This window comes from Camelus dromedarius, chromosome 5 (assembly GCF_036321535.1).
Source record: "Camelus dromedarius isolate mCamDro1 chromosome 5, mCamDro1.pat, whole genome shotgun sequence".
Classification (NCBI taxonomy): domain Eukaryota; kingdom Metazoa; phylum Chordata; class Mammalia; order Artiodactyla; family Camelidae; genus Camelus; species Camelus dromedarius.
Window position 1 is genome coordinate 59,990,954 of NC_087440.1, and position 27,983 is coordinate 60,018,936.

General features: G+C 34.0%; 1 protein-coding gene across 2 annotated transcripts in view; it reads left to right on the forward strand.

Moving 5' to 3' along the window:
• HIF1A (hypoxia inducible factor 1 subunit alpha) overlaps positions 1–27,983 on the forward strand; it is a 39,589-nt gene that overhangs the window by 8,041 nt on the left and 3,565 nt on the right. The window contains exons 2-13 of one of the 2 annotated variants that reach the window (XM_064486007.1): positions 7,607–7,685; positions 9,777–9,967; positions 10,465–10,610; positions 10,693–10,777; positions 14,382–14,494; positions 15,076–15,278; positions 20,325–20,431; positions 21,579–21,726; positions 23,520–23,740; positions 24,331–24,617; positions 26,065–26,187; positions 26,320–26,741. In XM_064486007.1, the coding sequence (XP_064342077.1) occupies positions 9,919–9,967; positions 10,465–10,610; positions 10,693–10,777; positions 14,382–14,494; positions 15,076–15,278; positions 20,325–20,431; positions 21,579–21,726; positions 23,520–23,740; positions 24,331–24,617; positions 26,065–26,187; positions 26,320–26,741 (1,904 nt within the window). In that variant the 5' untranslated portion in view covers positions 7,607–7,685; positions 9,777–9,918. The remainder of the gene's footprint in view (positions 1–7,606; positions 7,686–9,776; positions 9,968–10,464; positions 10,611–10,692; positions 10,778–14,381; positions 14,495–15,075; positions 15,279–20,324; positions 20,432–21,578; positions 21,727–23,519; positions 23,741–24,330; positions 24,618–26,064; positions 26,188–26,319; positions 26,742–27,983) is intronic. The other variant, XM_031453821.2, reaches the window with a different exon arrangement.

Here is a 27,983-nt window from a genome sequence, read left to right on the forward strand (position 1 = left end):
TAACTGACTAATGGCCAAGAGCTTTGCCTCTAGAGGCTGGCTGCTCACTTTGCCTCTTAAGCTGTGTAATCTTGTACAAGTTGCCTTACCTCTCTAGGTTTCACTTTGTTCATCTGTAAATTAGGATAAGAATAATTGCTTTGTAGGATTGTTGTGAAGATAAAAGAGATACTAACCCATGTGGAACACCCATAACAGTTCTTGGCACAAAACAAGGGCTTAATAAATTAGAAACCATAATTTTATTCATATTATTATTGTATTTATTAAGTTGTTTTTAAGAAGAATTTCACTCTCTTGAAGTCTCATGATACTATTTAGAATCCCTCAAGCCTTCTTTAGGACAATCTGACAAAGGCTGGTGTCCTTTTGAGCCAAACCATCAGTGAACTTACAATAGTGGTAGGATAGTTAGTGCTGCTTTTCTTTTACGTTGGTTTTTTCCATGAATATCTGGCCTTTGAAAATTAAATAAAGACACTTTTTTTTTGTGTAGATATGTGTCTTTCCAAAATAATTATTTTCTACAGTGACAATAGTAAAGGAAAAAAATTCTCAAGGATATTCATTTGGCTGTTAAAGGATGGGAAATTAAGGAAGCCTACTTTTCCATGCTCTTTTGGTATCAAGACTTCATTAAATGTCTCGTTAGTTTGTTCGCAGAGGAGATTGCCTGCCTTTGCAGATAACATAGCTAAAATGTTTAAATGGGTTATATGTCAAACCAGTAGAGCCTTCCTTGTGAGTGGAGGAAGGGATATTTTCTTGGTTAAGAAGAAAAAGTTGATTTATTTCAATGGTTCAAAAATTTTTTTCAATCCTAGACCCTAAAAAACTATTTCAGAGAATTGAAAAAACATTCCACTGTTACCACATTTTCATTTAGTCATCTTTAAAGCCTAATCATACTCTTATCTTTTTGAGAAAAAGTTGGTTTTTATTAAGCATGCACTTTATTACTGGATTTTCATTGAGTTATACTTCTGGCTTCTTACTCCCAGCAATTGTATCTCACTACATAATACAGCCCAACCCACTCAGTTCAGTGTTCTGCCTGACAAACATAGTTGTCATGGTATGTGTATGTAGTTGCAGCTAAAAATAAATTTTTCTCATTTTTCAAATTTGCTGGCTAACCTGTTAAACCTCTTCTACAAGACCGGCTGATGGTTCTCAAACTTCTGTGGCTTAAGAATCACCTGGATGTTTAGTTAGTTTAGTTAGTATGAGGATTCTTAGGTACCCATCTTCAGAGATTCTGATTTGGTAAATTTAGGAAGGAACTCAGGAATCTGTAAACTTTATAAGCACCCATAGATGAAACATAAACCTTGAACAGCTAAGGGTGCTTACTAGAATCATCTGGAAGATTGTCGTTTATTTTTTATTTTATTATTATTTTTATTGGACTTCATCAATATTTCTTCCAGTTTTATTGAGATATAATTGACATACAGTACTGTATCACTTTAAGGTTTACAGTATAATGATTTGACTTATAAATATCATGTACTGATCACCACAATAAGTTTAGTGAACATCCATCATCTTATATACATGCAAAATAAAAGAAAAAGAAAAAAATCGTTTCTTCTTGTGATGAGAACTCTTAGGATTTACTCTCTTAACTTTCATATATAACATACAGCAGCTAATTTATTATCATCGTTAATCTACATGGAAGATTGCATTTTAAACAGATATGTCAAGCCTACAATTTGAATTTCCAGGGTTGGAATCTAGCCACAAATATCTGGGGGGAGAAAGTTCTGTTAGTGATTGTGATGTATATCACAGGTCAACCATTGATCAATCTAGTCTAAGTCCTTATTTTATTGTATAGTTACTGTGTTCTAAGTATGTGGCAGTGTTAATGTCTTAGAGGCTGGATATGTTTCCAGTATTTGTAGAACATCTGGGCAGATTTTTTAAAGACAAAGTATTTGATAAACAGTTTTTGAGTGTTGAGGAACAATCTTTTACTTCTCTAGGCATTTTTGAAGGATACAAAAGAAATATTTTCTTAGAGTAGAGGAGCTCAAAGTATTCTAGGAGACCAGCATCTTTGGTGTTAACCTAACTTACTAGCAATGCAGATTCTCAGGTCCCACCCAGCACTTCAAATTGGAAACTCTGTGATGCAAGCTAAAGTTTGAGAACCTTTATCTTAGAGTAATAGCTTCATATTTTTTGTTTAATTTATCTAGTACTTACACATTGTAGGGGATCAAAGATTCTTCTGAGAGGCTCACCAATTCTGAACCGAGAGAGTTTATTTAAATATAGTTAAGAATAATGTAAAAACAAAGTGTATTCTTTATGTAAACAGATGTAAATCTATTAGCTAATTAATAGATTTAATTTATGCATAAATAGAACATTTACGGATTAATGCTATCTCAGATGTGATACAGATTTCTTTTTCACAGTGTACCCTGTAATTTAAAAGTGATTCTTTTCCCCCCTATTTATTTTGCTATAGCATTAGAAAATCAAGTATTTAAACTAACTATGCATTTTTGTGAAGTTATTGAAAGGTGAATAATCCATAGTTTCTCTAATTGTGGATATTTAAGAGATACTGCCAAGTTAGTAAGATAATGATCATCTATCTAAGCTGAGAAATTTTTAAGCTGTTTTCAAAAATAATACAAGTATGTATATTCTTAATATTTTTCTTTAGAAACAAACCATTTCACCTATTTTTTTAAATTTCAAATTAATTATGAAATGATGAATTTTCAAAATCTGAAAGTTAGACTAGAATGAAAAATTGACTTACTCAGTTTTTACTTTCCACTTCCTGGGAAGAAATGTGATCTTGCTTTATTCCAAAATGAAGGAAAATTTTAACTTGTTTTCAATTAGTCTTTTTGGAAAACAAGTTAAAAAGTTAGATGACTACTTCTCTCAGATTTTTTTGACAAATTCAGGTGCATTAATAGTGTTAGTTCACTGGTGAGTTTTTCTTAAAGTACAGAATAATCTGTGATCCTGTCATCTTAAAACTGCTTATTTGTAAACTTTGCTAACTGTATATCATTGTATCTTTCTGGTTTTATCTGTGCATTTATAATTTATACATTTATTTTTATACACACATGTATTACATCCAGAGAGAAAGGGATTCATACTCAAATTTGTTGTAAAGCCTGCTGTTTTTGCATAGTATTGTGTTGTAACATCTTCTGTGAGCACAAATTAATTTGTGTAGACTTCTCTTTGTCTCCTAAAATTTGATGTTACTTGGTTTTGTGGGAAGATTATTTCTATGACTAATGTTTTGTCAGTTAGGGATTGACCCTGGTAACCACTATTGAATGAAGACAGGAGATAAAGATATATTTGTCCTAGAGTGTAAGCTCCATAGGCAGTGGAGACTTGGTCTGTTTGTTTATTGCCTTATGCCCCATGTTAAGAACAGTGTCTGGCTCCTAGGAGGTGATCAAGAAATATTTGGAATAAATGAATGACTTCTCTAACATGAGTATCCTGACAACTCACTTTTAAATTTATTGATTAGACCTCAGAAGACATTTTTCTGGAGAAATTAATTACAAATAACAGCTAGCTAGCTGTCCTGAAAATGTAATTTATATTTAATTTGAAATGTCAAATTTTTGCTATTTTTTTCCATTAAGTGGGGATTTTTTTTAAAGTTAAACATTATTTATTTGAAGTATTCTGCTTTTGCAGCAATTACCAGATGGAAAATATAACAACAAATCCTGTTTATAATGAGAATATTTCTAATAATAAATACAAAATACTTGTCTAAGGGTAACCCCCTCCTTGGAAAAAAGCCGACAAGATTAGAAATCAACTTAATGAAAACTTTTGTGTCTTATGATAAAAATTACAACACTTTCTTGGAAAAGATTATAGAAGACAAAGTGAATCAACACTCATGTTTCCAGTTGGGCTAGGGAGACATAATTATAAAAGTGATAAAGGCTATTGATTTAATTGATTAACATCATTAACTATAACTCATGCATTTTCCTGACATATAGATTGCAGTAACTGGGGAAGTAACCTTAAACCTTGAGCCTCTTTTCAGCAAATTAGTACTCTAGTTTCTCGACACTCTCCCTATGCCTCTAAATCTCTTCTCTGGCAGGATCACTTACTCTCCTTGGTGATGATATTGGTACTATTCACTGTTACGCTGCTTGGTGATATATATATATATATATATATATATATATATATATATATATGTATGTATATATATATATATATATATGTATATATAAGCTTTTCTCCCCCCATTCTAACTTACATCTAGTATGCTTACTTATATTTGAAAGTGCGTACCCAGATAATTACAGTAAATCCGAATAGTATGCCTTGTTCATAGCACTAACATTGTTATGCTGTTTAAGTATGATTGTAGTCTGTAGGATCACAGGAGCGCTGATAAAGCACAAATTCAGTGATCCCAAAAAAGAATGTTGAAGGGGCAGTTAGCCTTCCATGGACTGAAGTCAAAGTCAAATAGCAGATTTGGACCAAATACTAAATCCACTTGTGCACATGCCTACTAAGAATACAAAAATAAATGAAGCAATTTCCTACCTCCAAGAAGCTTCAAGGACTAGGAAGATAAATGTAGCAAAATAACCAGAATGGTCAGATGTAGGGGAGAGAAGCAGTTTTGGAAGACAGAACAGAGGTAAAGTGATGATGGAGTTGAATCTTGAAAGTTTCTCACATAAATTTACTAAGTCACATATTGAGAAGGATACCCCAGCAGAGAGAATGGGGTGAGTGAGCCAGAAAGCAATAAAATATTATGCTTTTGAGTAATTGCAATGTGGCCGATGAAATGTGGGAAATGAAAAGGATGAAGTGATGGGCAGGGCAGGGAATTAGGTAAAGGAGGGTTTCATCTGAAAATAATTAGACTTTGTTGTATGTACATTTGATGGGATATAAGCAGGACATAATATCAGGTTTCTTATTTTGGAAGGCTCATTGTGGTAGTAATTTGAGGGTGAAATTAAATAAAAGTGATAATGAAGATTAGTTCAGTCATTGGTTCCCAAATCTCACTGTGTATCATACGCATTTTGGGAGTTTTTAAAAACCCAGATTTGAGGGCCCTACTTCAGACCTACTGAATCAGATTTACAAAGGTAGAGAGCCTAGAAGTTTGAAATGTTGACTGTCCCCAAGTAATTACACTGCAGCTAGACCAGCATTTGGAAATATAGCGTTAGATAACTATTTCAGTAGACCAAGTGGGAGGCTGGCAAAGCTCTGCTTATCACTATATCCCTAGTACTTACATAGTGCATGATACTTGATAGATATTCAATAAATATTTATTGAATGAATAGTTCTTGAATGAAGGTTTATTCTGAGGTTCAGGAAAGCCACTTCACATCTATTGTTTTGGTTTTCTATAGAATTGTTATGCTAATTATATACGCTAATACATGAAAGCATTATATGCACCTGAAAGCAATACACAGTACCTAGCAAATAGTAACTCCTCAATAAATGTTAGAAGTGGGAAAATTCTCTTCATCTTTTCTCTCATGGTACTTTGTATATAATTAGGTATCTTGGCAGTTGTCTTGTGCCTAGCCAGATCTCCTGACGTTAACATGCAGATTGGTTTTACTTTGGGAGTACAGATAAGATTGGTTTTACTTTGGGGATACAGATATTAAGCAAATAAAACACCAACAATAGTGTGCTAAGTTGTTCAAATTGCTCTTCTGTATAAATTAAAAATAGTCTAGTGGGAGTATATGAGGTAGATTGCACTACTAATTCTCTCCCCTTAGTGGTTGGCAGTACCCACTAAAAGTTGGTTTGCTTTGAAGAGGTGGCTAGTGGGGCAGAGAGCATCACCATTGTAGATGCTTTTCAATTAGGATTTTGGATTTACAAGCCAACTCCAGGAAAGAACCTGCATGTGTTCCTCTGAATAGCTTAAGGTCAAGTCCTAAATTCCAAAGCCAACCCTGTATGTCTTTGTAGATGTGAAGTTGATCGGTTTTGAACTTTATAATAATGGTCTGGACTTATAAATACTTATCTTGGTAATTAAAATGAGTTTCTGAAGGGCAACATAGTCTAGTATTAAATCATGGTTTGTAGAGCCAGACTGCTTGAGTTTGAGCTTACCATTTATTAACTGTGTAAACTTGGGTAAGCTATGTAACCAGGTTTCATTATTTGTAGCATGGTGATGATATAATGATTTAAATAAATTAGTAACTGAAAAATGTTTAGAATACCACTGTGTATGTAGTAAGCACCGTGTGTAGATGTTTAGATTTGCAGCTGCAGGCCAGACTGTCAATGAAAGAATGAAAATTTCCTTGGAATTTCCTCTGACCTGAGACATTAAGAAGGATAGGTTAGTTAAAACAATGAGATATACAAATTTCACCCAACAGCTTAGCAAAAATTAAAAAGCTAAAAAACATTTATAACATATATTACTGCTGAATGTATAGAGAAATAGATACTCCTGTTCTTGGATTGGCAGAGACAAAAATGGATACAGGCCTTTTTGGAAAGGATAATTTAAATGCCACATCCTTTAGATTATGAAATTTTACTTTAAAACGTCTATCTTATAGAAATCTAACACAAGAAGTGCAAAACAACAGCTTTTACCTTCAAGACCAGAAGAAGTTTTTAAAGCAACAAATAATAGAGCTGAGTTTTTTTTTTAAAGATTTATACATTAACTTTATTATAAATAAGTCTGCTCGTCTGTTAACATTTTAAATAATTATGATCTAACTTCAGTTCTTAAAGTCACATATATTTACAATCAGGAATGCCAACAGGTTTTTCTTATGAAATTAGTAGACAACATAGATGAATTAACATGTATGCAATTATTTTGTGTTTTTATTAATCTGAAGAATAATAGGCATTCTCTGTAAAATGGCTATTGCTTATTCATGAACTTTGTACACAATAAGCTTAATGAGACAACGGCTCTAAATGTATTTCCTTTACAAAAGATATAAGATATAATTGTTAGCTTCTTGTCCAATACTGTATGTTAAGTAATAACATAGCACCACAAAGATTGAGCTATTTTGCTAATTTACTCAAACATTGGTTCTAAAACAGTCATGGAAATGGGTAATTTTTACGGTACTCTTGACTGATATCTAGTATGAGTAGCAGACCATGAAATAGCACCTAATGCAGACATATCAGTAGCAGAACTTTACTTGATCTGTACTTAATGGAAACAACATAGATGGAATTGGTAATTTAGAGAAAAACAATACCCTTATTTGCATGCTAAAAATCTGCCTGTTCTGATCTACAAAACTTGTATTGTGCCATCTAAGTAGTAAGTAAGTAAATAGTAGAGGATTCATCTCTGTGGGACCTAGACCCCATGATCTACCAGAGGTAATTGTTGATCAATAGTACTGTAATTCTGCGGGGTATGACTTGATTAAAAAGTCTTCCTGTGAGTAGACAGGAGGCTGTGCAGTTAAGATGCTGAAACTATTAAGAATTTTGGAAGTTTTAGCTTTAAGCTGAGAAATGTTTTAAGAGCTCCTGTAGTCCACATGTGAAGAACACCAGATAAATTTCTTCCATTAAATCTTTATTACAGGTCTCCTGATTGCTTTATGTCTAGATTGATTATGAATAGAAGACATACTGATTTTCATCACCTTCTTCATCTAATTTAGGTTTGTCAACTCTTGAAGTATCATATTACTTGTTTTATTGAGGCTTATTTTTCCCCCCAATTCTGGCTCGTGCTCAGATTCATATTTTCACAGTCTTCACTAGCTTAAATACATTGTCCTTAAATGTTTTATCCAAGCTCACATTTCTAGTGGGTTTATCTTAAAATTTAGTTGTCACATCTTAGACAATCATTATCTTCAAAGTTCTGGACAATACAAGTATTTCTAAAGGTACGGAGATAATCCATCACCATGGTTAGCTTGATCAGATGCCCTTTAGAAGCATATAGCAGGTAATACAAGGATTTAAACTTTTCACCAAGTATTTCAGTTGGATAATCATTTGTTGGTAGCTTAGTTTGGTTGAGTAATTAAAAGAGGGCTACTAAGTCTGATGAAAGTTGTGATAAAATTCTAATTACCTGGGCTAACTGTGGCATTTGAACCAATATTTGAGTTTATCATGAGATCATTGATCATCATTCTTTTATTGGTGATTTTACTTGAATCAGATAGGAGTCCGTTTCCCACTGCTATTGCTGCCTCTTACCTGCTAATTCAAGATGGAAAAGTGAGAGAATCAGTATCTGAGCTACTAGGGCAAGTGGGAACACACTAGATCTCTAATTTTTAATAGCTCACCTTAAATCTCAAGCTTCCCAGCTTAAATTGATCTAGATGCTTGAATTGAAATTTTTCTATCAAAGTTCACTTACTAACAATAGCAAATGTTCACATTCCTTGTCAGAGGAGCACACAAACTTGAACAAGTGCTAGAACTATATCATCACTATTGTCACAACACTACTGCTAGATACTCACTTTTTTATATACAACGTAACAGAGGCATACTCTTGAGAATGAAGAACCCTGCTTGTTTTTGAGAATGTTGCTTCTATGATTGAACCTTGCAGCTTTGCAGATCATTGGAGGGAGAAGAGATTTAAGTTAGAGACAGTTATGTGCTTAATTCACAGAATGTAAGGAGGATTAAGTGGAATAATGCTGGCGGGGTTCTTAGCATACTGCCAAGTGCTCAATAAATGGTAATGGCTATTTTCAACATTTAATAAATAATTGACTTATTAGGATTAAGTTGAGGTTCATAGGAGAGCAGATGAGTATTTGAACATTCTCCATTAAGGTAAAACCTTGTAGAAGAGCAGAGTTGAGTGAAAAAACATCTGGGTTCAAATCCTGTCTGTTACAGCATGGCTGTTTTTAAGCTACTGAACCCTAGTTTCCTCGTCTGTAAAATGGGGATATTTAATCTATTTACAGGTTGTTATGAGAGAACTAGTACAAGATAGTGCTTGACATGTAGTAGGTTTTAGTAAACAATAGCCACTAAAGAAGAAGCTAAGGACAGAACCAGGCTAGCCTTGTTTATCTTCTGCTGGTAGAGAGGAATAGATATTGCTACACAGTAAAGCAGAGGAAGTTGGCTCTGCTGGGACAACTTACGAAAATCTTTCCAACTGACTTTATTCTTGGAAGAGTTCCCTAAAGATGTATCATTGTATTGACACCCTTAGTAATCTTCCTTAACCTGCTGTCTTGAATTCTTAATATTGTGCCATGTCTTTTTTTTCTTCCATAACCCTGCATTTATTTGGTACCTTTTGTGCTAGTAATAGATAAGGTGCTGCTAAGGGAGTAAGCAGGCTAAACATGGTAGCTGATTATAGCTAAGAGAAATTCCTATAGCTTATAGTCAGTATTGCTCATGTGGTAGGGTAGAGAGTGAGAAAGCTGTAAGTTGAGACTACTTTTGAACGGCCATGAAAGTGCAGCCTTAGATATACATGCCAGGGAGGAAACACTTGCTTTGGACAGGTATAAGACTTCCTCTTGGACTTCTTAGGAGAGTTCCTTGTACCTGCAGTAATCCAAAAATTTGTATAGCTGTCTTTTATAAAAATACATTTATGTAGTAGACAAATCGCTATATAATTTTAATTATATGGCATTTTCTAATCTTTCCATGGTAAGCAGAAAAATGTAAAATGAGTTTTATTCAAGCAAAGGCAACAAATGTATAAATTTTCCATCTTTTTTCTCTCCTCCACCTCCTCCTTTTTTGTTAAATAGGATAAGTTCTGAACGTCGAAAAGAGAAATCTAGAGATGCAGCCAGATCTCGACGAAGTAAAGAGTCTGAAGTTTTTTATGAGCTTGCTCATCAGCTGCCACTTCCCCATAATGTGAGCTCGCATCTTGATAAGGCTTCTGTTATGAGGCTTACCATCAGCTATTTGCGTGTGAGGAAACTTCTGGATGCTGGTGAGTTGTTTTACAAGGGCATGATAGGTCTAGAAATTAGAAATCAGAAGTAATTGGAAATTACTTTTAGAAGGTGGTCATACTCTCACTTCTTTTTTAATATATCCTTTTTATTACTTGCTTTTAAAGCTTCAGTCAGGAATTTTAAGACACTGACCTTCCCTCCTTCTTTTTCTCTTGCTCCACTTACCTACCTACCTATATCTATCTTACTTTTAATGACATGACCTTTCTCTTTTCAGTGGTTCGCCTTGCTACATTATTTTAAATAACCATTAAAAGTAGCTGACAAATCTAATTTTAGTCTAATTGTCCTCTGGCCTTGACTGTTATGTGTTAAAAAGACAATGACAGGAGAAAAATGTAAATATACAGAAAAAACATGCTTCGTGTATTAAAGTATCTGGGGAAAACTTTATAAAAATATCTGAATATTACTATCATTTAAGTATAGCTTTTTAACTAGTTATTTTTTTCTTCTTTTACCTTTTTATTAGGTGATTTGGATATTGAAGATGAAATGAAGGCACAGATGAACTGCTTTTATTTGAAAGCCTTGGATGGTTTTGTTATGGTTCTCACAGATGATGGTGACATGATTTACATTTCGGATAATGTGAACAAATACATGGGATTAACTCAGGTAAATACCCGCATATTAAGAGCCCTTCTGTATGTTTTTATAATTTTATGTTATAGATCGAATTCTTTTAATGTTTTTACAGTTTGAACTAACTGGACACAGTGTGTTTGATTTTACTCATCCGTGTGACCATGAGGAAATGAGAGAAATGCTTACACACAGAAATGGTGAGAAGAAAAGCTTACTGTTTGATTTATTGTGATACGTGGTTCTACATAATCAGATACTGTCATTAATTTTAAAATTTTGCTATTGTACTAACCTAAGGTAAAACCTCATTTTGTGCTTAATAAAATGTTATTCTGTTCTTTGTTAAATTCATGTTACTCTATTTTTTAGAAATTTTATAAAAATACCCAAATTTTTTAAGAGCCCACACAATTCCATAAATAATTGTACAGATTCAAGGATTGATAAAATAAAGTGGAAAAATAAATAAAAATTAGGACCAAGGAGGTTAGTTTGTAATGTAACTTTAAATAAGGGGAAATCATAATACAAATAATAGGATTTTAGACAGTCATTAAAGCTGAAGTGCCAGTTTGGGTTCAAGCTTCTAAAGTCCCAAGCAAAAGAAAATAAAAAGTTTACCAAATTTTAAAGAGTGTAACTGCTTATTTGACCCCTCAGGTTGTCCACAATAATTTGAGACTATGTTGTTAGATGCAAAGTATTATCTAATAGATGTCCCTGTATTAGCAACAACAAAAAAGACCTGCTAAGAGTTAACCTTTAACTCTTAAGAATGAATTATTCAAAGCAACCAAATGTTCCAAGATTTGGGAGAAAAGTACCTTTTGAATTACAAAAACTTAACAATTAATGAAAGTCTTTTCACATGTGTGCCTTCTTAAGCAGAGTATACTGATCTAATTTGATCTTCCTTTCATGACTCAAAGTGACCACACTGAAAATTTGTCATTGTGCTCTGCAGTTGTTCTTTGCAGTGCTCCCATTTAAGTGTATGTTTTTTTTTTGCCTCTACATGAAACAACCTCAGGTTTGTAGTTCTTTTTAAATCATTTTTTTATGGCTTTCTTTTTCATCTCATCTCATTTATACTAAGTTGGCCTTTATTGAGAAATTACTCTGTGCCAGGACACATTTTATGTCCTTTAACTCCTTTATTCCTCACAACAACCCTGTGAAGTTACTATTTCTATTTTACTGAGGAAACTGTGTTCCAGACTAATTGAGTGACTTGCCCAAGATTACTTGGTTAGTAAAAGGCAGAGTGTGGGTTAAACTCAGGTAGACTGGCTTGAGTCCATACTCCTCGTTAGTACTTTAAAGCTCTTTTCATGTCTACCAACTCTCACTACATTCTCACCTTGTCAGTAGGAGCCCTCTTCTGTTTTTTAATTTCACGCTGTGTGTTTACTGTGAACTTGGAAAGCAAATGCATACTTCTTAACAATCCTGTGTAAAGGAGTAAATATACTCTGAACAGGGACCTAAGTGGGCTGTCAATGAGTTTAGTATATAACTTTTAGTGTTTAGACTTTGAGGTTTGTATTGGCGGCTCAGTGCTTCCCTTGGGCTAGACTATAAATGCATGGGTATATGGAAGTCTTGTTTTGATTTGGTGATGAGGCTAATGCATTATTCTAAATCAGTATAATCCACTAATTATAGCTTACGTGTTTGTTTTTAACCAAATGTTTTTTTTTAAAGCATATGAACATTAAGAAAAATCATTCCTGATGTAGTTAATGAGTTTCTGATATTTTATTGGGAAACAAAAATGCAGATTTTCACTATTAGCAAAGAGGGACTGCTACAGTGCATCACGTGTTAATGATAAACTAAGAACCTGTGATATGTTTACACAGCATAGTCCCATTTCATTTACATTCTAAAAATACGACTTTATTATAAAGTATTTATTTTTATAGGGCTGAAAAATTAGTTGTTTAAAAATTTTTCTTCATTAGGAAAATGCTATTTCTTTTCAGTTACCTTAGTTTTCAAATTTATCTTCATGTCCCAGTTCAAAGACTTTGGGTTTCCAAAGATTAGTCCAGTTCAAGTTTAGATTATGAAGGACTGAAAATACCCCTAAAGAATTTACATGTAGATCTCTACTGCTTCCACAACCACCACCCTGGCAACCCAGCCCCATCTCGACACACACATACACACACACACACCTCCATACCATCACCAAGACCATTATGGTTCTTATGGCATTTTTAAAAAATCCACTTTCAAATGCTTCTAGGAAGGGCAAATTCATTCTTAGGTAAGTAAACCCCAGTAACTTATATCAGCACGAAGATGGCCTCAACTTGCCTATGTTCCATTATTATGAATGTGAACTAGAACTCTTATTCTTTTCTCAAAAGTCCAGCATTTCTAGCTAAGCAAGCCTAAATTTAAGCATATTATCTTGTTTTCCACTTGACACTTTTCTTTCAATATACCAGCCTTAAAATATCTAGATTTTTTAAAGAATTTCTCTTCTCCTTTATTTCCATTAATCTTCAAGTTTTTATAGATTTTACCTCTTCATTTGTCTTTTGTCACCCTTTTTTTCACTTCTACTGCTGCTCAGCCCCTCATTACCATCATTATATTCTAACACATCATATATATTGCTGCTAGATTAATGTTTCTTAAGCTCTTATTATGCTTCCCAACTCAGATTTGTTAGAAGCTGCAATTTGTATATTTAAAGCTGAACTCATCGTGGCACCCATGGCCCTCTATAGTTATAGCTCTAACCATCCCTTCTAACTTTGTCTCATTATCCTTCTGCATGTACTTTATATTGTAGTCAAACTTAGTGTGTACTGTTCCCCAAATTTGTGCTATTTTTTTACCTCTGCATTTTTCATTCTTTTTCTTCTGCACTGAATACCCTTCTTACTCACCTCTTACTTACTAAGAAGAACTTAGTGTTCTTGTAACTCTTGAGTGCTTACTCTATATTGTATTGTCATTGGCCTCACTACATCTATTAAATTTTTAACTTCTTCAGGACAGGCATTTTGTCTTATTAATTTTTGTACTGCCCGAAGTATCCAGTCCAGGTCCTGAATAATAAATATTTTTGTATTTGTGTTGAATCAGACTGTTCAATGAAGATAAGAAATCAAGTTGCTATTTGCTTAGTCACCTGAGTGTAATCTCATTTTTTTAGTTATATGAGGTCTGGAATGAGAGGAAATAGACTTGAATTTATTTAACTCTAACTTTGCTTTGGAAAGTCATTCAGTATTTTTTTTTCCCTAGTAACAAAGTAGAAATAATTTCCTGCTTGCTTTCCAGGAAGATTTAAGGAAAAATCAGATATATAAAAATTTTATTTGCTATTGAAAAGAAATTTTCTATTTTAAGAGTTCTATAAATATATAGAATATTTATCATACATTGAGCTAACACATTTAGTAAAGATTTGGAGGAGTTTACTGAAATTATTTTTTTGGGTGTGTTTTGTACACGGATAGCACAGTTGTAGGGCAAATTCATACCACCTTTATATTTCTTTGTAATATGACCAACTTTACTAGCTTGAATGTGAAATGATTAAGTATTATCCCAAATACGGATTCTCATCCCAACTCAGAGAATCACTGCTGTTGTGAACCTGTTACTGACCTAGAGTGTGTTAAATCCCTTGGATATGTTGCAATGAGCAAAGCAGGTATGAATCACTGTGTTCATGCTGAGACTTCATTGAACAGCACCTAGGTGCTGAGTACTGTGCTACCCTTACTGTAATAAATTTGTGTATTAATTTTGTTTAACTTTATTTCATGCTTTCTTTAGGCCTTGTGAAAAAGGGTAAAGAGCAAAATACACAGCGAAGCTTTTTTCTCAGAATGAAGTGTACCCTAACTAGCCGGGGGAGAACTATGAACATAAAATCCGCAACATGGAAAGTAAGTAAAAATTATTTGTGAATGGTAATACACTTGATTTATAGATAAATTCCTACATCTTGACATTACTAGTACTAAGACAGCATTAGAACTGTGAGGGAAAACTTACTATTCCTTGGCATTTGCAGATTTAACATCAGAAATAGTGTAGTAATTCACCAGTTTGAGGCATGAACTTAAGTTATGTGCACTGTGACACTGCTGGCTTTGCCAACCACTCTGAATCTTGATAGAGATTAATTTTCCATTCATTGTTGTATCATTTCTTTGCTCATTGTTGAAACAGTCATCAGAGCAAGAAATAACCATCAAACAGCTACAGTGACCAGACGAATGAAAAATCAGCCTAGATTTCTATGAAGGAAAAGTTTTTTAAAGAGTAATCTATGTTCCTGAAGAGTAGGTCATGGCTGATGTTGTGGGGAAAACATTTGTTGATTTTCAAAAATATAGTTAATCTAACTAATGACAATAAATTTTATCAATGGTTACTTGCCATGTCTGACTTGACTATCTCTGCATTTTGTTTTTTATTAACATTGTATATCTTTTTAAAACTGCTTTGTTTTCTTCATACACAGGTACTTCACTGCACAGGCCATATTCATGTGTACGATACCAACAGTAACCAATCTCAGTGTGGGTATAAGAAACCACCCATGACGTGCTTGGTGCTGATTTGTGAACCCATTCCTCATCCATCAAATATTGAAATTCCTTTAGATAGCAAGACTTTTCTCAGTCGTCACAGCCTGGATATGAAATTTTCTTACTGTGATGAAAGGTAAATGAAATACAAAATATAACTTGAAATTTTTAATTAGCCCATGGTACTTTTTTTTTGTATTAACAGTGTAAAGACTATGTATGCTTCTTCCCACTTAAGTTGAATACAGTGCATCCTAGAATTTAGTAAGATCAATTTCATAAATTAACTCAGCCGTATTTATTGAACATTTACTATGTACCATGCATACTTACTCTTACCAGGTGCTACCCAGAGATTATTAAGATGAGATCTTTTTCCTTTCGGGGCTCTAATTTATGTAAAGAAAAAACAAATATATTTCAAAGACATACAGTGTATAATTTGAGGAAGGATAAATTACTTTTTGTTATGGACTAGGAAGGAAAGTCTTTGGTTATCTCCTTCCCTGTATATTTTTTCTGAGCAGTTTCATTCTCATTCTACTGCTGTTTCCCAAATTTCTGTTCATAACTATTTCCACTTAATTGCCAATTCGGTATTTTTATCTGGACAGATATTCTTCTGTATTAAAAACTAAATGTTTCTGTAACTGAACTGAACCACTCCTGCCCTAAAACAACATCAAAAACTGCTTTTCTTGTTACAATGCCTATCATGGTCAATACACCACTGTAGACATGTGACTCCAGCAAAAATTGGAGTTTTGCTTTCATTATCTACACTCAGTTGGTCTCTAAATCTTAATAGATTTACCCTCTACATATATCTCTTGATCCATTCCTTCCTTCCACTCTTTCTTTCCGGCCATTGAGTTCTTCAGCGCATTATTACCTTTGGCGTGAACTGTCGCCACAGTCTCCTAACTGCATATCTGCCAAAAGATTTGTGCCCTTTTAATCACATCCAGGTTTCCAAGAAGTGGTCTTTCTAATGTGAAAATCAGATCATGTCATACTTCTGTTGAAAATGCCTCATTCCTTCATCTTCACACACAGAAACCTTTGTTTATTATGTTGCTTAAAAGGCCAGGGGATTACTTTTTATATAAAAATCATCCTCTGGCCAATTTGGGTATTCTTGTCTATACTCCCAGTATATGTCTTTTGATCTCTCAAATTTATGATCTTGGATGAAAATGAATGTAGAAGGATCTCTTGAGATCTGACTACCCCTAAATCTCCTGGATACTTTGTTAAGAGGAAATAATTTTAGGTGATATTATCTCTGTAGCCCCCTTGAACCTTTTTCTTTCAAATGGAGTCTGCTGGGATGTTTGAAAGGTGCAGATTAAATCCTTAGTGAATAAAGAAAGATAGGTACAAGGGTCTGCAGTTCCCAAGAGTTCATGGGTAAAATCCAGATCTTTGAACATGGATGGGAAAAATTATATCTTTATTTTCATTAACTTCTAATAAAGTGAATCTTTAATTATGCATCTAGGTAATAAACCACAGTAGTATAAACAATCTGTGAGTTTGTCATCAGTACAAATCAGATATTTTTATATCATATTACTTGTCATAGGCATCTGTTAATATTGTGTGCACTTATCACCACTTTGATATTGTGTTTATTAGACTTGCTGCTAGAGCTTGTTATTTAGTGCATGAGTAAAGAATCACATAATTATTAAAAAAAAAAGTTTTGTTTATGAAAGTATTAGAAGAGCAGGAGATTTTTGTTTATCAAAAGACAATATGGATTTTGAAAAGCTCAAAGAAAAATAGACCTATTCAATAAAATCTAAACTTCTTAGCATGGTAAGCAAAGATATTTATGATCTGGCCCCTGCGCATTTCTCCAGATTAATCAGGAGGAGGGGGGCCCCTCCTGATGTGGCCCCAACACCCTACACCAGAGAGCTTCACATGTTGTATTACTGTCTTACTGCAATGTTTTCCTCAACTCCAAACACAGACTTAGCTTCCAGGATCCTCCTACGTACAGCTCTACTTGTAGAGCTTTCCTTCTTTTTTTTTGAGAAACTACTGTTCCTTGTACATAGCCTGTCATAGTCTTTTCTGTGCTTTTGTAATTATTTGCTTGCTTGTTCCTTTTTTACTGTAAGACTGTAACATAGTGGCTGAAGGCATAGGTTCTGTAGCCAGGGACTACCAAATCCTGACTTTGCTGCCTATTTCCAGATGATCTTGGACACACTACTTTTATCTGAGCATCAGTTTCTTCATCTTTAATAACACCTGCTTTGTACAGAGTATAATACATGTATTATCTTCAGCTTGAAGGTTATATGAGAAAACCAATTTTAAGCCCTTAGCTATAAAATAGATAAGAAGCCCCTGCCACACTGGACAAGGAAAAGTGACCGAGCACCAGCTTTGGTATCACGTAATCCTAGACTCAGTCCTGGTACTTAAAGTGTGGCCTGGGTCTTAGAACTTAACTGTTTTAAACCTCATGTTAAATAAGGGTCATGATTCAAAAATCTGTTGTAAGGCTTGAAGGAGTTTGTTGAGTGCCTAGTGCACATAGTGACTGTTTCACCACTGGGGTTAGCTTTAAGAAAAGTGAAGGTAGAAGAGGTAGAGGTATTTTATGGTGTTTACTGCCAGTATTTATGTCAATGTATGATAGAACAGAGATGTCCATTTTTTTTTTTATTTTTTGAACTCAGTAATAAAGTGTAGGAGTGGACTGGGGAGAAGGGAAAGTGATGGAGCTAGAATGAGAAAAAGAAAGGGAGTGACATTCCCCTTCTGATTATACAAGGAAATTCGCAAAATTGTTGTGACAGAGGAATAAAGGAAGCCAGTTTAGATATCAACCAAATAATGTTTTGAGTTAGACAAGGAAAATGCTGTTTTCTGGTTAGAGCTCTAGAAAGGAACTTTTCACAGCTATAACCCCCTAAGAACCAAGATACAGAAAAAATTTTGCACAATTTTGAAAAAAATCTAACATACCAAACTTCTTACATCCAAAAATGTCCCACCAATGGCTATTATTTATTGTACTAGTTTCCACTTACAATCATTCATTTATTTGAGCATCTGCTATGTTCATGGGACGATAACTAGCACTAAAGTAGAACTGAAGGTTAGTCGTTCCTACCCTCTACCCTCATGACGCTTAGAATGAGTGAATCATACACTGCAAAGTAGCTTTAGATTACAGGTTTCCTAGTCCACTGAAAACACTTTTTGATCAAATTTTCTGGGTCAGTCCTCCCCTTTTTGGTGCAAAAAGCAATGTAATTCTCTGAAGTTAAATTAACTTTACCTTTCTCCCTCAAATATGAATAAAATTGACCTTCTAGGAAAACAATGCTGTTTATATTTTGACATCCTTTCTCCCTTAGTGATAACATGTACCTCAACTCAGATTGGGAAGCACTGATTGACATCTCATTAAATCAGAGCTCCTTAGCATGTATTCAAAACCCTCATTAATCTGATCCTCCTTCCTAGAACTTCTCCAGCCTCATGTCTCCCCATCTGTCCCCACTAACCACATCTGAGTCTTTGTTGCCATTACAATATCAAGCATTTTCTCATCTTTCTTTGCTTGTAGTGTACCTTCTTCCCCAGATAGTTTTGCTTTCTCTGACTCTCTTCTATACTCATCTTGTAAGTCTCCTTTAAGAAGCTGTCCCTCACCCCACCACTCCTTCTTGCAGATAGGGGTTGTTCCTCTAATTCCAGCAAGATTCCCACCACTGCACTTGCCGTGTAATTTCATAAGTAGTGTGGTAAGTGCATCAGAAAATTTACCACATTGAGTTTTGCCTCTGCATTTTCACACCTAGAACAATGTCAGGCACATACAGGAATATAAAGGTTTAAATAAAGAAAAAAAATTAATCCCATGAGAATTTTATTTAAATATACAACCTGTACCAATTAAAATTATTTTTAAAGCATAATTTAAAGAAACAGGACTTTTAAAAACAGTAGTTTCCTTTCTAGTGCTGCCACCTAGCGTAGATGTGTGTAGGGGATATCCCTTAGTAAAGAATTCTGAATTTTGTCTTAGTTTTGTTTTGTTTTTTGTTTGTTTGTTTTTAACAGAAAAAGCTATTTATCTATTTAGTCATTTTGGAATAAACTATGACAGATGTAGCCTTAAGATGTGACAACACAAAACAGTATTATTACCTTTATACGTTTCTCAGGAGAAGGTATCTTTCTTGTGTGTTTTCTGGACTTAGTTTATTTTTTGGATACAATACCTTATATAACGTTTGCTTGTACATCATTTAGTAAGTCTTTTAAATTCTAAAGGTTGTAACTCATGTTTTGCTCCCAGAAAAGAATATTTCTGTTTAGCACAGTGCTAAGAAGACAGCTTTCTCTTTCTGGTGAAATGGGTTCCATTTCAGACTGTGGTTAAAGATAGTAATAAAATCTAGTCTCTGCCATAAAGGAACTGCCAGGGAACCAGAAGGGACAACTGGATTACTTTCTAGTTTATTTTCAGTTTGATATCATTGTTTCATCTGAAATGAATTCCTATAATTTTATTTAATTTCAAAACTAAGTATAAGAGCATCTTCCAAAACTAGCATAAGAAGTATTTATTTAGTTCCCATTTAGTGTAAGATACTCTTTGGTTGTTGATACTAAAATTTTGTAGTAGATGTTGATCCAAAGTGAAGCTTTACCTAGGGAAACTGTTGTATAAAGAATCTGATTTTGTATACACACACACGAAAAGAATCTGATTTTATGGTAAAATACTGTTATGGATTTAATCTACAATTTAAATGTCACTGACTACCTTTAAAGCTTTTATTTAACTTAGCAGTACTTCATCATATCTATTTATTAATACTCTATCTTGTTACCAAAAGTATGAAAAAGAAGTGTGTACAATAAAATGTGATAAAAAAATAGTTAACGAACTTGAGTGAAAGGGATAAAACAGTTAAATAGCAGGATGAACCCATAGGGCTTAAAGAAATGCATGGCCCTGCATTTACTAACTGTAGAGTTACTAAAGGTGAGATGTAAGTTTATCTAAACAAAGAAAGATGCCCTTTATTTTTAAAAGTTCACTTGTCCATAAGATTAATGCATATCTAGTTACTCTAGAGGAGCAAAATTTTTCTTCATTAGTTAGTTTCTCTCATTTTTCTTCTTACTTACATTTTTTACTTAACAGAATTACTGAATTGATGGGATATGAGCCAGAAGAACTTTTGGGCCGCTCAATTTATGAATATTATCATGCTTTGGACTCTGATCATCTGACCAAAACTCATCACGATAGTAAGTATAATGGAAAAACTCAGAAATATTCTAATTATTTAACTCTTGCAATCGTTACTATTTGGTCATATATCTAACTTTTGGGTTAAAATCAACCAGTCTTCCCAGGCTAAATATTTTAATAGACCTCATCGTAAGTGGATCTGGGTCATTAAATCTATGTTTTATATTTGTTATAACTAATACCAGTTAAAGAATCATTTAATAATATATAAAACTTCCCTGGCATTTTAAAAACAAAGACTGGAAAAAAAGCATCAAATATTACAGCATTTTCAGAGTTCATACCTAAGTATTCAGAACAGCTAGCACAGAAAAGGCACTCAGAAAATAATTATTCAGTGAATCAATGAATTTGATCAACATCATGGTAACAGGTACTCTTGACATAGAGATAATTCTCAATTTTACTCATATGAATGTTATTTGAGGATCCCATGGTAAGTAAAACTTTGGAATTTCTAAACTTGTCTGTTCTAATCCATACGTAAACATGACTTTCCAGTGTGATTGGGGATACCTGAGTGTCGCTGAGTTAGCATGATCAGCCTTGAACTGCAGAGTGGGCCCAAGTCTGCAGTCAGGGACCCCAGTACTCATGATAATGTCATCTTTACTATTTATCTAGTACTTTATCCTGAATCAGTAATTAATAAGACTGCCTAAATTGCTAGAAGACTTCAGTATGATACCAGTTGCAATTCAGATATCCTAGCACAGCTAATTTGAACCATCTTTGGTTCTCTGGAAACTATAGCAGGAGTTTAAGGAAATGATAACACTTCTGCTTTCTGGAGTGTTCTCTGTGGAATAAAGGTTATTCACTTTCTAATCTTTGTGATACTTTCAACATGTAAGTCATTAAAGGAATTTTAGTCACCGCTCTCCCTCATTCCTGGCTTTCATCTTAAAGTGAAAGCTGGCAGAAAAGGAGTTTATTTTGGGGATTAGAAGAATGAGATGGGTACATTTTCAGCTATCCTGGAGCATTTTCTCTGCCTCTCCATTTAAACAGTTACAACTGATTCTGTTAAAATAAATATTTCTCCTTTTTTCTAAAACAGTGATCAATATTCATCATCCATTCAGTCGATTGAAAATTCAAAGTTATTTTCTTTGCATGACTCTTTTTCCTTTTCACTCCTAGTGTTTACTAAAGGACAAGTCACCACAGGACAGTACAGGATGCTTGCCAAAAGAGGTGGATACGTCTGGGTTGAAACTCAAGCAACTGTCATATATAACACTAAGAACTCTCAACCACAGTGCATTGTATGTGTAAATTACGTTGTGAGGTAAGCTTGGAAAGTAAATATTTGTGGGGAGCAAGTAGTAACTCTTTGGATACTTTTTTCTTTTATAGGAAGAGAAGATTATAAACTAACTGAATTTTATTTTACTTTCAATTTTCTACCTATTTATTAAGTACTCTAACCTGAGTTTTTAGGCCAGTTATTCTACAGAGATTCCACTAACTACTATCAGTAGCTATTTATCGCCATCCTTTTTACTCCTATTTTAAAAAAGACCTTGGGGGGAAAAAAATCAGATCTCCTGTGGATTACTTCGTTACTAGTCATACGGCTATCAGCATAGACAATCTCAAGGCAGCTATGTTATTTTTATAAATAGAAAAATACTGGCCTTGGAATAGTTAGATTTGTGTCATAGCTCTGTCCTTCATTAGCTCCGTGGTTTAGGGAAGTCTCCTCATTTCTCTGAATTGCATCCATTTAGGAGAGATGATAATACTTACCTCAAAAGGTTAAAATGAGGATTAAGTGAAATTCTATGTGAAATTACTGTCAAAGGCTATATGACATAGCACATGGCTTTTATATATTCACAAACTCTTAGTTTATTGGCTTACTAATATTATGGATATCATAAACTAATCTTTCATTTAATCTATTTCAGTAAGTAACTGCCCCCTTCTAGTCCATCTTCCACATTACCAGCAGGTTGAGTTTTCTTGCATGGGTATCTGATCATCTCATTTTCCTGATAATTGTTTTAAAGATCCCTTTATTACCCACTGCATACTTGCATAGCATCATTTCTTGTCATTATTTTTTAAATTTCCTTGCTTTCATTGATTTAGCTCTCTTTCTGAAATATGTGGCCATCTCTCTTAGGAAGACTTTAGTCATTTGTTTTTATTTTTGCCACTTCTGTCATCATCCTTTAATGTTTTGAAATTAGGCCAACGAGTTCTTTTGTGACTTTCCCATTATATAAGAATCACCCACTTGGAATGTCCTTCTTTTCCACTTTCCCAGTCTGTCTAATAAATCCTACCTAAGTCCAGGTCTCAGCTTGTTGGCTTCTCTGTGACGCAGACCTTCTTCATTTTAGCAGTTATCACTTTGTATTTTAATTATTTGCACACCTACTTTTGCATTGGATTTTAAACTTTCTGAGGGCAAGGGCTAGATATTTTAAACTTTGTATCCTCAGTTCATTTCACATAGTAAACAAGTAATATTTGTTGATTAAAGGAAAAATAAAATTAAGCCAAGCATGAAGATGGAATTGTTCATCATCTCTCTTCAGCCCTATCCTGCAGGTGGTATCACCAGATCATTTGTTTTTACCACCACAGAAAATACAGTGCCTCTCTTAGAGAGACCATGGTCATTTATTTATCTTTCTTTATATTCTAGGACTGTCCTTAGATCATGCTTTATATATTAGTGTCAAAAAGTTCTTCTGTGCCAGTTTCACTACATGTGGGCACAAAAATTGTGAAGATCTGTTTATTGTCCTACATGTCCTTAACTATTACATTTCTTTGTTACCACTTATCTTCCCAAAGGGATAGCTGAAGTTTCTTAATTGAAATTAGCCAAATATTTGAATTATCTTGTATTGTGAATTTTAATAAGTCTTTACTTCATATTGATATTTTAAACCCTGAATGTGACCAGGTATGCATGAGAGATGTTTTAAGGCATCTTAAAATGTTCCTTTTCATAAAGCAGAATTTTTAATTTTTTTTTTTTGAGAGACAAGGTCATTTCAAAGTCCTTCTCCTCTCCCATTGTGTCAAGTGCTCATTTAAGAATTACTAATCTCTCTTTTTTGACAGTGGTATTATTCAGCACGACTTGATTTTCTCCCTTCAACAAACAGAATGTGTCCTCAAACCAGTTGAATCGTCAGATATGAAAATGACTCAGCTATTCACCAAAGTTGAAACAGAAGATACAAGTAGCCTCTTTGATAAACTTAAGAAGGAACCTGATGCTTTAACTTTACTGGCCCCAGCTGCTGGAGACACAATCATATCTTTAGATTTTGGCAGCAATGGTAAGTCTTCGGTTATTTTGTTAATTGCCTAAACAATGTATGTTAATTGCCTAGACTTTACTCTGACATTTTGTTGGTAATCATTTGGACAGTGTGGCCTTTGCCCCTATAATTTCTCAACATTCCTGCTTTTGTCACGTTGTTGGGAATTGTGCTTCAAAGTGTCCTTAAGGTATTTCTTCTTCCCACTTTTAATTTTTTTCTCAGCTACTCTGCTATTTCTATATCCTACTCTCATAGTGTCTTCACAATCTAGCAGTTATGTTGCAATAGGCATCATTGCATTAAAGGATAAATAAGCAGTCATATCACAATATCAAACATTGAAAAAGAAAACTAATTTCAAGGTAGTTTAAATGTAAATGAATAAAAGGAACTGCAGGGGGTTTTATGCTATATAGATTAACAGGAGTTGTCAATAGTGCATTGGAAAGATAACTCAGACTTAAGTTATACCATAATACCTGTAGACTTTCAGAGTAAGTAAAATTTCATAACATTTTTGTTTGAGTGAACTAGACAAACGTTTTGTGAAAGGGGACATAAAATCTAGATAGTCTCTAAATTGACTAGATTTTTTTTCCCTACAGACACAGAAGCTGATGACCAACAACTTGAGGAAGTTCCCTTGTATAATGATGTAATGCTCCCCTCATCCAATGAGAAATTACAGAATATGAATTTGGCGATGTCTCCATTACCTTCCTCTGAAACTCCAAAGCCTCTCAGAAGTAGTGCTGACCCTGCACTCAATCAGGAAGTTGCATTAAAGTTAGAACCAAATCCAGAGTCACTGGAACTTTCTTTTACCATGCCCCAGATTCAAGATCAGCCAGCTAGTCCTTCTGATGGAAGCACCAGACAAAGTTCACCTGAGGTAGGTGTCATGATATAATAAGAAAAGTATAACTTACAGATTTTAACATTTAGGGATGTATTTATAAATTTGATTCATACTTTAATTTGACCTACATGTCATAGCTTTTTGTGTGAATTTTAGCACTTTTAAAATCACTACAAAAGCTATGGCTAACAGACCTCAGTGCATGTTTTAGGGTCAAAGATAGTCAGGAACATGGGAAGGAGTGATCTTAACATAAGGTGAAAGGTAAAACTTATGTTACTCCTCTATATGTTCATATCAGTAGACCAAAAAAGTCTTGAACTTAAGAGATCCACAGAGAACAAGTACTGTGTGCCTATGATTGCTCCAAGTACCTTCATACTACCCTTTGAGTTAGAGAACTGTCCAGTAGCAAAACTTAAAAGGGAAAGGACCCTAAGCTCTTTGTCCAATTTAGTCCGTTTTCCATCACTTGTTTGAAATCCTGTCACATGAAAATACTGAGTCTCACACAGAGTAATACTTAGTAATGTTTTAATTCAAGTTCTGTCTTGATATTAGTTTTCCTGTAAACAAAATAAAATAAAAATATCTTTAAGGGCTAGGTTGGGCCAGGACTAAAGTTACCACATAGAGCTCTATTTCTAAATCTAGAATGATTTTATTTCAGAGCTTTCTGTGTCTACAAACATGCTCATGAGTAGAGCAGCTCAGATTTGAATATTACGGCTTTATAAATGAGACTCAAATAGGCATTAATAGGTGGTACATAATTTTACATTAAATATCTGTTGATTCAGACTGGTAAGCTAAAAGTAGATCTGACTCTTCCTTGCCTTCTGGAGAATATATCCTATTCTCTGGTTGCTCAGTTTGCCTAGCTCAAAAATGTTCAATTCGTTTTGTTTTTATTCCAACAAAAGTAAACCTAATAAAAATGTTAAGATGAGGGCAGCAAAAATTTATGCTTAGAATGCATAGCTATAATTTTTTGGTTAGAATTCTTGCTGAAAACTAAAATAGTACTGCATTCATTAAGGTAAATACAAGTAAAGAACTTAAGCTCCCACCCCTCCCCTCCCCCTCACTTCCCCTTACAGTAGCTGGGAGACTTTTAGGTAGATCACCGCAGCCGTGTGGCCTCTCAGTACACAGCTAGATTCCAGTGATAGATCATTGGCCAACTAGTCACCATATGAGAGAATTGTTAGATGAGTTTCATTCTTTGGAATAAGTACTTTAGAATAAAAGTAGATAAATGCATCTTTTAATTTTATAAGGGATGTTATATCATGCATGGATATACTAGCAAAATTAGTTACAAGCTCAAAAAATTAATTTCTCACTAGTTAGATAAAATTTGATAGAAGAGATGGACTTTTTTGTATTCTATGAGATCAAGCTTGCAAATTCTAACAACTAGCAAAACATTTATGCACGCTTCTTCAGGGGAAAGTAAGTATATTAATTCCTTTTACAGCCTAACAGTCCCAGTGAATATTGTTTTGATGTGGATAGCGATATGGTCAATGAATTCAAGTTGGAATTGGTAGAGAAACTTTTTGCTGAAGACACAGAAGCAAAGAATCCATTTTCCACTCAGGTATAGGAACTTGTTTATTATATATTTTTTCTATTAAATTTTATTTTTAGTCTTAAGTGGCTTTGGGCTTAACTTGTTTTTCTTTTATAAGGCGTGGTCATTGTAAAAATTCATGTGTTTGTTACTTTAAAGGACACTGATTTAGACTTGGAGATGTTAGCTCCTTATATCCCAATGGATGATGACTTCCAGTTACGTTCCTTCGATCAGTTGTCACCATTGGAAAGCAGTTCTACAAGCCCTCAAAGTGCGAGCACAGTTACAGTATTCCAGCAGACTCAAATGCAAGAACCTCCTGTTACCACCACTACCACTGCCACCACTGATGAATTAAAAACAGTGACAAAAGATGGTATGGAAGACATTAAAATATTGATTGCATTTCCATCTCCTCCCCACGTACCTAAAGAAACTGCTTGTGCCACAACATCAACATATAGTGATACTGGAAGTCGGACATCCTCACCAAACAGAGCAGGAAAAGGAGTCATAGAACAGACAGAAAAATCTCATCCACGAAGCCCTAATGTGTTATCTGTCGCTTTGAGTCAAAGGTATTTATATGTAACATTAAAGTTATAGTTCGTTTATTATTTTTGAGGAAATGTATATAATGGTAAATTATTTCTAAACATAGCAAACTTTTGGTATATGCTTTAAGGAACATAAAATTGACATACAAATTCTGAATGTAAAACGAGCAGTCAAAAAACTTTCTAAATTAGCTCGTGTATTATTTTATAATCATGTCACTTATCTAAATCTAGGAGGATCTTCTAATACCTCTAAAAATAAAATCCAGCCAATAAATTCTGTACATGTATGAAAACTGGCCTAGTTTCTTTTGATTGCTTAAGTCAGACTACTTAACTATCCTCACTGCCTCCATCTCTTGGAGCTCTTTTTAAGCTTTCCAGAGAAAAAAGCCTTTTCACTTAAAGGTATTTCCAATTCCCCATTCCAAATTCAGCTTGATAATCTTCAGTCCTCGGTATTCAATATAGATATTTGCAAGCCTTAAAATTTTTTTTATGTATAGTCATAGCATTAGATATATTATAGGTTAAGTAGGTTTTTAAAAGCTACAGCAGGAATCTAAGCGTCGTTTACAACATTGCTTCTATGGAGCTCATTCAAGCAAACATGTCCACCACCCAAATTTTAAGTTATAATTTTTATGTATAATTTCTAATAAGATTTCACATATTTTAAATTTTAGGCCGTTGTCAGAGGAAACAAGTTGTAGCTAGTCAGTGGGGCAGTGTGTGGAGGAGAGAAATGCTTTTTTAGGAGACACCTTTTCCCAGAACTAGGAAAAGATCTTGGGGCTTTCAGTTAATGAAGAAGTACTTAACATTACATTTTTACCATGTCACCAACTGACATTACAGCACCTCTGGGCGGTGACAGTGCCCTGACATTTTTATGTTACTAATATTTAACTCAGTATCTAACACATAGTACTTCCTTCAATAAATGGTTATTGGATGGAGAGATGAATGAATATAGCAACAGAATCAGCAATGACCTGTAATTGACAGTTACAGCTACAGAGAACCATGGGATATTCAGTTTTCTATATAACTATGTACTTGTCAAAACCAAAGTCCAGCAAACATCTAGTCACTTTAGCAATTTTTTTTTTTACATTAGTTCCAATATGGTGTGCACTAAACACTTTAAGAAATGAATGTACCTTTCAGAACTATATGGAGGCTTTTTCTTCACCACCTCTCTAGGTAATTTTCAGGATCAAAATGGTGTGTTAAACTAGACAACTTACAACTTTAGAGCAA